Source organism: Rhipicephalus sanguineus, chromosome 9, assembly GCF_013339695.2.
Source record: "Rhipicephalus sanguineus isolate Rsan-2018 chromosome 9, BIME_Rsan_1.4, whole genome shotgun sequence".
Classification (NCBI taxonomy): Eukaryota; Metazoa; Arthropoda; class Arachnida; order Ixodida; family Ixodidae; genus Rhipicephalus; species Rhipicephalus sanguineus.
Window position 1 is genome coordinate 121,649,239 of NC_051184.2, and position 11,922 is coordinate 121,661,160.

At 49.6% G+C, this 11,922-nt stretch overlaps 1 protein-coding gene across 1 annotated transcript; it reads left to right on the forward strand.

The window, feature by feature from the left end:
- The first annotated feature begins 431 nt into the window (after positions 1-431).
- On the forward strand, positions 432-1,304 carry LOC119405832 (uncharacterized). The gene has a single exon (XM_037672663.1). It carries the CDS (start codon positions 432-434, stop codon positions 1,302-1,304), a length of 873 nt encoding a protein of 290 aa, XP_037528591.1.
- The last annotated feature ends 10,618 nt before the right edge of the window (positions 1,305-11,922 follow it).

Sequence of the window (11,922 nt, forward strand, 5' to 3'; positions counted from 1 at the left end):
AGGCGCACTGCTTTACCTTCAGTGCTCCAGAGGGGAGCACCGGCGACGATGTTATCGACGCCCTTGAAGTAGTAACCGGCCCAGCCGGTATCAAGTCCCTCCAACACATGGGAGGCGTAAAGTTCGGCGCCGCAGCCGCAAACGTCCATGCAGCCACCAAGCTGAAGAGCCGAGGTGCCATTCTTTTGAACGGCGTATCAGTTCCACTCGTCAGCGTCGGTCTTGAAACAGTTCATGTCACAGTTTTCCGGGTACCACTGTGGGTAGGTGACGCAGCCCTAGCGACTGCTCTCTCCGCCTATGGTAACGTCCAACATGTCCACGAACCAGTCTTCAAAGGCCGTCCTGGGGTCGGCACAGGCGTCCGTATAGCACGAGTTGAAATGAAAAAACCAATCCCGAATTTTCTGACAGTCCAAGGCTACAACGTCATGTGCGACTACCGAGGAGTCCAGAAAGTGTGTTCTAAATGCCGGAACGCTGGTCACATTGCCAAAGATTGTTCCACACCCCGTTGTGCACGATGCAATGTCTTTGGGCACGCTACAGAGGGATGCACAGAACCGTGTCGCAAGTGCTCCGGCAGTCATGCGACAGCGGACTACATTCGTCCGAAATCCTTCGCAGCGGCTGCAGCAGCGGCAGCCGACGAACAAGAGGGCAACGACCTCACGCCCCCAGCGCCCGCACCGCAAGAAGAATTTCCGGCGCTCGAGACTGAGAGCGATACCGACACACCGGGCACTGAATCCCATGCCGAATCACAAGACGCAGGACACCTGCCTCCTCCGTCTGAGAAAGTGTCGTCAACCCCTGGCGCCCCAGCCGAGACCAGCGACTCCTCGCCGGACGCCTATGAGGACCACAGTGCGTCCAAAGCCGAAGCGCCAGTGTCCGTACCCAGCAGAGACCACGAGAGCTGCAGCTCCGACACAGGTAATACTACCAGCAGCTCCGAGGCGCCGAGAACTTCGATGGGACGCGGCACTCGAGCAACGGGACGTGCAGAAGCCCCGATCACCTGCCCAGACAAGACCACGACCATTATTATGCCTCCGACGGCGACGAGCACCCGAGCCAGCAAATACTCTGCTCAGACCCGCAAGCTGAGCCTGTCCAACCCACTTCACAAGATCACAGGTTCGGCCGCCGTGATGAGTGACGGTGCCAGTGCCATGGAAATAGAGCGCCAAGCTACCAAACGTGCCCACCCACCGACCACGGATTCTGAGGGCTCGACGGACAGTAGTACGCCCCAAAAACTCGCTAATGCTCTGACGACGTCAGAGCATCTCTCTTCTTAGTCATGTCAGCTCGTTGAGCGCTCTCCCCACCCTCTCCAAGGGTTTTTCCTGAAATTTCTGCGCATGCTCCCTTTTTAACAATGGCTACGGTGCATTTTCTCTCTTTAAACGTCAGAGGTTTCAGACGCCTAGATGAGCAGAGAGAAGTTATGCACTTTGCAAAGTCACGTCATGTCGACATCCTTTTCCTGCAGGAATGTAACTTTAGAACGCCTTTTGATGTCCAATCCTTTTGTTCAATCTTTGGAGTCGAAGCCTTTTTTTCGTTGACCGACTCAAATATGTGCGGAGTTGGAGTTGTGTTTATGACGCCAGCGTTACGTCAACGAGCTCACTGTGTTTTTGGTTTTGACGGTCGCACGTTAGCAATGGATTTTAACCTTCACGGCAGACGAGTAAGGGCGCTGGTAGTATATGCCCCAGCTCAACGTGCAGGCTCTGCCGAATTTTTTGATTCACTCGACACCTTTATGTTCGACAGCTACCCCACTTTCTTAGTAGGTGACTTTAACTGTGTTGAGGATATCGACAGAGACACGCGCGGACGCAGACAGAGCAGGCAATATAGCGGAGCTCGCGCACTGCGACAACTAATCCGCAATTTCAAGCTGAGAGACGCATGGGTTGACACTCACGGGAATGATTTTGTTGCAACCTGGCAACGGGGTTCCAACATGAGCCGGCTAGATCGCTACTATTTTCCTGAAGTGCTAGCCACACATGTCCTTAGTTGCGAAGTCCTGAATTTTCCACCGGACGTACCACGTATCACAGACCACTTTCCAGTGTCTGTGAAACTTTTCTTTCAGCAATCCACTACCTTTAGAAACCATTGGAAAATGGATACAACACTCATTCACGACCCTGAAAGCGTAGAATTACTCCGCATTGCGCTAGAGCAAGTGTGCGATTGCCCGCCTGAACCTCGGAACTGGGATGCATTGAAAAACAGATGGCGCACCGAACTTATCAAAGCTAAAGTCCCTTGATATATAGAAAGTAGTGACACTCTCCTCCATATCCTCGCCCAAGTGTCCAACCCTCCTCACCCAAGTGTCCAAACCGTATCTATCTCCTCTCCCAAAAGGACCACCGTGCGGGCGCCGGCCCTATAACCCGGCTCGCTCCACTTTCCTATCAAGAATGCTATGTCACGCAGATAACGCGCGCGTTTCCCAGGAGACGGCCCGTGAAGCGGGGAGGTGGACGGGGGGAGAGGAGAATGCTCGGCGTGGCGGCTCGGTTAAAAGAAAGACGGTACTTTCCCAAAAATATCCAGGGACTTTAATCAAAGCAGGGCGCGAAAGGAAAGCGCGTCTGACGACGGAGATAAACGACACGCTGCGAAAAGCGCGTATTGTACGAAGAGGCGAAACGCTGACGTTCGCAATGCATGACTATCTCGATCAGTTAAAGGCGCGGTACGAACTTTTGCTACGTCTTAGCTCGCGCACGGCTGCGCAGTCTTTCATTAATGGACGACCGGTTTCAGATCCAGCTGTTCTTAGAAGCGTTCGCAACGGCTCCTTGGGCGAACAAATGCATGTTCCTTTCGTTGAGTTGCCAAACCGTGAACAGTCTAAACGAGCAGAAGATATAATGAGGGTCTTTGAAACACATTTTTTGAATCTTTTCACGGCGGAGCTCGCGAGCGACGTGAACCATACCACCACAGTCAACGAGTTTTGCGCGGGAATTTCCCGCATACCGGAGGAGCTTCAGGATGGTCTGTACGGCCCAGTGACGGCGGAGCACGCGAGCGACGTGAACCATACCACCACAGTCAACGAGTTTTGCGCGGGAATTTTCCGCATACCGGAGGAGCTTCGCGATGGTCTGTGCGGCCCAGTGACGTTCGAAGAATTACGCTTCGTGCTTCAGCACATGAACACTACCGCCGCAGCTGGCCCTGACGGGTTACCTCTAAGCTTTTACAAAACCTCCTTTGATAAAATACACGTCCATCTTTTGATAATGCTAAATGGGCTTCTTGCCGAAGGGATCACACCGGATACGTTTCAAGAGAGCCGAGTTATACTCTTGCTTAAAAGCGAGGGAGAGCCGTCTGATCCAAAGGCGTGGAGGCCCATTTCCCTAGTTAACTCAGATTATAAGATATTGGCAGCCATCCTTGCACACCGCATAACTACCGTTCTTCCGGAAATAATAAGCGACATACAAACATGTTGTGTTCCAGGCCGTACGATTTATTCTTCGCTTGCGTTGACTCGTGATTTATTCACGTACGCTACAAGAACACAAATATCTCGCATTTTTGTTTCCTTAGACCAGGAAAAAGCTTTTGATCGTGTCGAATGGAACTATCTCTTCGCTGTGCTGGAGTGTTACGGCTTCCCAGCACGTTTAACCGAAGTTCTCCGCTTGCTCTACACTGACTTAGAAGCGTCCTTAGTAGTCAATGGTTATACATCTGAACCTATTGCAGTAAGCAGAGGTATTCGACAAGGCTGTCCCCTCTCCGCAATACTCTTTGTACTGTGTATAGAGCCATTATTGCAACAAATTCAGAGATGCACATCGATACGCGGTTTTCCTCTCCCAGGCCTGGGCGAAGTGAAAGTGGCGGCCTACGCCGATGATATCTCGTTGTTTATTGGGAACATAGATAGTTATAGAGCCTTCTTGCGAATATTTCACACATAGCTACCTGTCGGGGGCACGTCTTAATCCCGGAAAAAGCAAGGCATTGTGCTTTGGAGTGCACATTGAAGAATTCCCTGATGGCGTCCAAATCGTCCAAGGAGTTAAAGTCCTAGGTGTAACCATCCTTGCGACTGGTGAAGTAGCTCGCACCACATGGAAACAGATTCTGCGTGAAGTAGACAGACGCATTGAAATCGCCAGAACTTTTCACTTACCTTTCACTGAAAGAGCCTATCTTATCAAATCAACCATAACAGCGCCACTGCTTTATGTAGCCAGAATTGCTCGACCGCCTCGTCGGGTTTTGCTGAGAGTAGCCACTGCGTGTGGCTCCTTTCTTTGGGATGGCCACGCAGACGCATTGAAATCGCCAGAACTTTTCACTTACCTTTCACTGAAAGAGCCTATCTTATCAAATCAACCATAACAGCGCCACTGCTTTATGTAGCCAGAATTGCTCGACCGCCTCGTCGGGTTTTGCTGAGAGTAGCCACTGCGTGTGGCTCCTTTCTTTGGGATGGCCACGCTGAAGCTGTTTCCAGAGCCTTGGTCCGCCTACCAGTAAAGTGGGGTGGGCTCAGTATTCTTGATGTAATGTGCCGCATGTTGGCTCTAAAAACACATGGGCACTTTTAGAAAACTCATCGTATCGAGGCAGGCAACTCGTAGTATATCTGCTAGGCACCTCTAGGAGGTTTTTCGGTTTAACAAACGAAACGGGACCAGCCGCTGGACGGCCACAGGCGTATTGCAACAATGGCGAAATGATTTTCCAGTTCAAGAACTGATGGAAATGTCTCCCACTGACTTGTGTGAACAAATAGCATTCAAAAGTCTAACTGACGAACATCGCCGGAAGTGCCGCGCGAGAAGACGTTGGGCTTTTAGAAACACGTCCCTCCCCGCCGAAGTCCGCGATTTCAACTGGCTTAGCACTTTCGTGATCGCACCTATTCCCATCGATAGTATGTTATCGATGACTTCAAGATCAAGTCTTGGCACTCTCTGAGCGGTTCTGGACAGCTAACGCAATACAAAGCATAAAATAACATGTTTTTTATCAGTTTTGTTTGCGAGTTTGTTTTTACCACCGCGGGGAGATTTTTAAAGCTCGTTCGCAGTCGGGTAGGTGAGTGCTCATTATTTCAGACCGCGTCGACGCCGCTCGCGGGTGCTCCACAGAAACGGCGAATTTCGGCGGATTCCGATTAATTGAGCGGGAATCTCTGGATGATGGTAGCACCACAGACACGGAAGACGACTTCGATTCGCCAGGCTTCAGTACAGACGGCGAAAGTCCGTCAAACCTCCGCGGAACATCAGCAGCTATCCGCCGGTGTTTCGTATTCTCCTCGGGTCGTTTTATCGCTGCCGCGCGTCGATGTAAGCGTATCCGGTGTGTTCTAAAAATAACAGCTCTTATCTTCAATGTGTTAACTTCATTCGGGCGGGAGCATTTGGCGCCGGCTGCAGAAAGCGCGCAGTTCTCTTAGCGAAGACGGCGCGGAGCGGACTTTGACCCAACGCTCCGGTGTGCTGCGCGGCAGTGTTTTCGTGTTGTTTTTTACCGCAGAAGTCGTCAGAGAGATATGGAACCACACAGATAAGTATGCGTGGATGCACACTTTTGAAAAGCCAACATACATCGAGAGCGACGGATCAATGGAGAGAGGTTACTGAAGAGAAGATGAGCAAGTTCGTCTCACTCCATGTGTACATGGTAATCGATGAAGTCCCGCGCTTGCACTTGTGTTCGTTTCGACGACACATATTTTCAAGCCTTCATCAACCGTCAGTGATGCCACGGAAAAGGTTCAAGGCTTCTTGAGTGTCACTGATCTGAAGAAGACGACCGTCGCATCCCACGAGAATCTTCACCACGTGTCTTCTCCATTGCAACACATGAACGATTTTTCTACGCTATCTTTGAACCCCGTCGGAACTTTTCAGTGAATGAAAAAAATGGTGAAATTGAAGGTTGTTTGGTATTCGGCAGTATAGGAGCGAGAAAGAGGTCAAATGAGGGTACAATTATGGATTTTTACAGATTTGGAACAGGCCACACTGTTCATTTCAACAAAAAAGTCACAGTTTCGCCGCAACGGCGAAGCAATGAATGCGATAGCAATAAATTGGAATGTAACGCGAAGAACGGAAAGCAGCTCCAAATTGCCAGCGCGTCGCTCGAGCCAAAAGGACGCACGAAAAGAACGCACACAGTACGAGTGCGAACTATCATGCGTCACAGCTCGACACTGGAAGCGCACTGCTCAAACATAAAGCAGGACGCACGAAACGAACGAACAGGTACACACAGGCCGAGCGCGAACTAACTGTCCTAGTCGTTACTCATTTCAGTTTGAACAGCGCGCCTCTTTCGCAAACGCGGCCGCTGCAGCGTCGAAGCGACCTTCGTACGCTCTGTCACTTCAGCGCAGGCATCGCGGAGAAAGCACAAGACATACAACCCCCCGCTCTCCCGCCAGCCGCCCCCTTCTTTCCTCGAAATAAACGCACGAAGGCGACCACGTTCGCAGGAACGGGGCCACGATGTTTAAAGCGCGCCACGGGCGGACATCGCGCCATCTACGTGGTAACTCAGGAAGCATACTGATGTAAGTGGTGTATATAAATAGCTCGCCGTTAACAGGCCTAAAGACGGGGCTCTTCGTGGCCTAACGGGTTACGCCGGAGCGGGAGGTCGCCCGTTGGATTCCGCGCGTGCGATAATTTTTCTGAATTATTTTTCTTTGTGGCTTTGATATATATTTATAGACATATACATATATGGTGCATGACGGCGGCGACGGCGACGGCAAAAATCAGGCGAGACTGTCCATATAATTGCTATCGCAATAATACACAGGAAAATTGAAAAATACCAGAGCTGCAAACTATGCTAGGAAAGTTGAACAGAAAAAAAATTTTTCCCAAAACATGCGCAGCCAGCCTTTGTTTCACCTCGTCGAGAACCTGCATCGCGCGGTGGCATGATGGGCACTGGTGCCTATGTTCTTGTATTTATGTAAATTATCTTTGTACTTACAGATCTTATATTTCCACTAATATTCCACGATGGCTTTGCGTCCAAAACGTATATTTCGATTTTTTTTAATGTTTAACCTTTGCAGAGTAGCATTGATGTTTTGATGAATCTTTCTTTCTTTTTGATGCGTTTTTCTGTGTTCGATAATTTTTTTCATTATATTCTAAATAAATCCGTTGTTTGAAATTAATACTGTTGGAAAGACCAATTCTTCTTCTATTATTTGATACCCTACACTTCAGCATCAATCATATTCTGTGGCCGGAAAAAAATATTATCTGGACTTGCCAAAAACAACCAATTTTTCCGCGGTCACGAAAGTGTTAGGGAATGGGAGGCTGTACCGACGGCCGACCGCCTTGCGGCGTGGGGCGTGGCGCCCTCCGCCACATGTCCGCAATGCGGCCGTGTCGAAATTTTGCACAACGTCTTTCATGAATGCATTGTAGCGCGCACTTTTTGACGCATGGTTACCAGTATGTTCCAAATAAGTATGCAGTGGAAGTCTCGCCACAGGGATATTTTTGTCGAACGTTTAATGGCTATTGGAGCCTTCGTCTTATGGAAGCGGAGGGGAGTGGCTCATCTGAGGGGACGCCCTCAGAGAGCCATGTTTCCTCTGCTACATCGGCTAAGAAACGTCATGCTTATGCATCTCAATGAAGAACTAGTCATTTTGGGAGAGGAGGCTTTCCTCCGACGCTGGTCTACGCGATTCATTATTGTTGAAAACAACAGAGTGCCCATGCCTTTCCTCCTCTACTGCGGAGGTGGGCTAGAGTTTGTACCACTGTGAAACCACAGTGTGAAACTCCTTTTCTTTATCATAAACATAAAAACAGACCAAAATTTTTTCGTTTAAGTATCCCAAGAAAAACTATCGTCTTTGAAAAGATGGGACGATCCGCATGTGTGTGGACTACAGGGCGTTAAATGCCGTCACCAAAGCGGATGCATTCGCAATGATGAATCCTCAGCAATTGATTTTCCGAGTAGGCAGAGCGCAGTTCATTACGGAAGTGGACCGTAGGCGCGGGTGCTGGCAGGTACCGATGGAAGAGAAGAGGCAGAAATTCACCGCGTTTGTAACGCACGAGGGTCAGTACGCATGAAAAGTGATGCCTTCCGGGCTAAAAAATTCCGCGGCAACCTTTCAAAGAATGTTGAATAAACTCTTGTCGCAACACGAAATGTATGCCACGGCATACCTTGATGATATTGCTATTTTTTCTAGCACTTGGGAGGAGCACATAAAGCATGTCGACATTAATCTTAAGGTCTTAGAGAAGGAGGGATTGAAAGCCAGTACGGAGAAGTGTCAGATTGCGCAATCCCATATACATTACCTGGGGTACATTGTCGGTTCAGGGACACACGCACCAGACCCTGGAGAAATGCCAGCGATTAAGAACCTGGTACCACCGCGCACCAAAAAGGAACTAGGCAGCCTTTTAGGACTTTGCGGCTGCTATCGTGAGCACGTCCGATGATATGTAGTGGTGACGAGCCAGCTCACGCTGTTAACAAAGAAAGCGGTACCTAATAAGATAATCTGGCCGGAGGAAGCTCAGGCGGCATTTGAGATTCTCAAACAATCTTTGTTTGAGAATCTTGTTTGAGAAACACTCCAGAGCCATCTCAGACCTACTGGCTTTTCATAGACGCATCAGCTACGGCGGCGGGAGCATGTTTGGCGCAAAAGTCAGCAGAGGGGGAAGAGAAGTCTATCGCCTTTGCAAGCCACGGCTTCCCACCGACCCAGATGCGTTGGTCGACAATTGAGAGGGAAGCGTTCGCAATAATATGGGCATTAAAGAAGTTTGACTACTGGCTTTTCGGTGGCATAGTAAACGTCGTTTCCGACCACAGTCAGCTGTCGTACCTCACAACTTCGACTCTTCTCGGGGCGAAATTGAAAAGATGGTCGCTGGCTTTACAGCGATATCATGTGTCAGTACAACATCGGAAGGGCTATGTAACGGTAATGCGGATGCGTTATCTAGGCTCCAGAATAGTTTACGGAAGCCATCAGAATAACAGTGTCATGCCAACTGGGGGGAGGTGAATGTTCCTGCCCGCATGCTGCTGTATATTGTGGAGTGTGTGATTGTCAATTTACGAACCAGACATTAGTGATCTTACTACTTGAAACACTAATGGCGTGCTTGATTGTTTAGCATGTACTCGTGTACGTCTCTTGTATTCTCCTGTCTTGTTGTCTTGCAATTGTATTCGATGTTTGTGTAGACTGTTTTATGGTTTTATGTCCAGTGACCTAATCGCGGCAATGCTTTATCGTATAACTGAGCGTAAAACATCCCAGCGTACTCATTAGGGGGGACGTGTTATATTTTGCCGCTCATAAGTCGATCGTGCAGAAGGGACGGCGCGGCACTGTACGTTATACAAAGCTTCTTTCTCGGCTCCCTCTCGGCATGTTCTTTGACTATGCACTCATCAATGGTAAGCAAACGGCTTCCTTGGAGCATCTTGTCTCCTCCGCTGGCCCCCAGGGGCTGCGGTTACGCGACCGTGCTCTGCTTCCCAGAGGCCGGCTCGGGGTCAATGTCGAAGTGTGGTGAAATGCCGCCCGAACGCGTGGGAAGCGAGGGGGGTAAACATCTCCTGCTCCCTGCCACCGTTTGAGGAGAAAGGGGCGCTTTTATTCACCATTACTTTAACGACCGGCACTGTGCTTTCGGCTCGCTGACTGTGGTGCTGGGTAGAGTCGCAGCAATGCACGGTCCGAATTCGAGAGGCAAGGGCACGGAAACGCCTTTTCTTTCCCGGAACCGTTTTTACGACCAGCACCGTGGGTTCGACAGAATAATACACACTCACAATCCCCAACACATTTAGTTCCCTCATAACTCATGAATAGTTAACTCCATCAGTATTTAACTTTCTGAAACCAAACCACAAAGCATCAGGACGGTTTTACTTCCTCCCGAAAATTCACAGAGTACCATCCACAGAATTATACACTGCCAATATATCCAGGGCGCCTAATAGTATCAAACAACACCCCAACCGAGAGCCTCTCCGACTTCCATACCCACTTTCTCAGTGACATTCCGCAGACGCTTCCGTCATTTGTAGAAGATGCCCCACACCTACTGCGAATAATAGAAGAAATTATTAGCGAAGGCACATCACTAGAGCACTGCACGGGCCGTGATTTTCGGGCCGAGCCCGGCCCGGTCCCGGGCCGGAACCTATTCACGTTTACCCGCCCGAGCCCGGCCCGGTTACTCAAAGCGAGACACGGGCCTGGCCCGAACCCGAGAACAAATTTCGCCTACCCGGCCCGGCCCAGCCCGACCGCTGATCGGGCCCCATAGAAGCCAGAGCCAGTAATCTATCTGGTGTTGACGGAACATGTAATCGACAGCAATGTTTTTTAAGTGGCAAGTATCTACGCTTTGTTGGCGCATTTTAAATGCGGAGCATTCCTTAGTCGCACCTGCGGCGTCGGCGGCGCCGTCCACACCCCCACTGCGAATGCTCGGCTCGTCTCGTGCCGGCAGCAAGCCTCTCCTTCTCTCCCTTCCTCCCTCCTCTCCCTCGAACGCGGGTGGTGTGTATATAAGCGGCGGAGCGCGCGTTCGGAATTCAGTCAAGGACGTCTTTACTTGGCTTGCGCTCGACTTGACGCTTTGCTTGACTCGAGTAGTGCTATGGAAGCAACAATACCTTCAATCAGCGTCCCACCACTCGTTGAAGGCAACGTTACCCTACCCTTACTGTCGTCGGCGTCAACAACAGCAAGCAACGCAGAAGACAAGGCTGCGAAGAGACGAGCATACGACGCTGAACGCAAGCGTTTGAAGCGAGCTGCGGACCCGGAACATCGTTCAAGCTGGAGCCGTTCAAGTCGTACTTGGTGTGCGCATCGTGTAACACTTAAGGATTCCCAAACCATACCCAACTGCGCAACATTCACGCGATACCCCCACCACTCTGCGACGCATTTACTCGAGTTCCCCCCGTGGGAAGATGCGGGCGATTTTTTTCCTCGATGCTTACCACAGAGCCATAGAAGTTTACGTGGTACGTAAATGAAATAACGAAAACTGGTAACGTTGGTATGTTCCATTTCAGCATACAGCCCACAACATTAGCCAAAGACAGAGTGAAAACGACGAAGACAGCGGCCATCTTCGTCGGTTCTCACTCGGTACTTGTGTTGTGTTGTTCTAAACACGCTCAACTTTTTCATTGGTTCTACACTTGGAGACAACTTTCTGCGGCAGCGCAGCAATGTCTTCGGAGCCTCAGCAAGGACAATTTCACTACGCTGCTCTATGTAGTGCTCCAAAGTAAACATTTATAGATTGCGTAGCATAAAGGAAAACATAATACCTAATACTTTTCTTTTTAATGTAAAGCTCTAGATTTGCTCTTCGCTTAAATGTGTTCATTGTGTTTTGAATTGTCAGAAAGCTTATCCCGTTAAAGATTTTCCTCCTTTGATGTTTCGAGATTTTCGGTATCGATTTCGTGTTCTCCTGTCCCATTTAACGAACCATTGCTTCCATGGGTTGCAGGACACACGCATGTAATCTCGTAAGCCAGTATGACCAATTATTCGTAAAGATCTATGTATTCATCGGACAAGAATAAACGAATACAGTGGTGCAGTGTGAAACATTTTGTTACCCACGTGCAATCACAATAAACGTGCTTGCATTCTACGCATTGTGAGCCCACCAGGGCAAATCTTTTTTTCTGAAATTATGTGCTTAATATGAAAGTACTCGAAACTAGGGTAAGCAACGCAGCTATTTTCCGTTAGAATCGCAAAACCTTAAGCAAGCGTACAGCGCTACCGCAAACGCTGTCCGCTTGGGCCTGTGAGCTGTTGCTAACTCAGAGCAGTTGGCGTAAAGAAACAGCATTTGGGGTTCG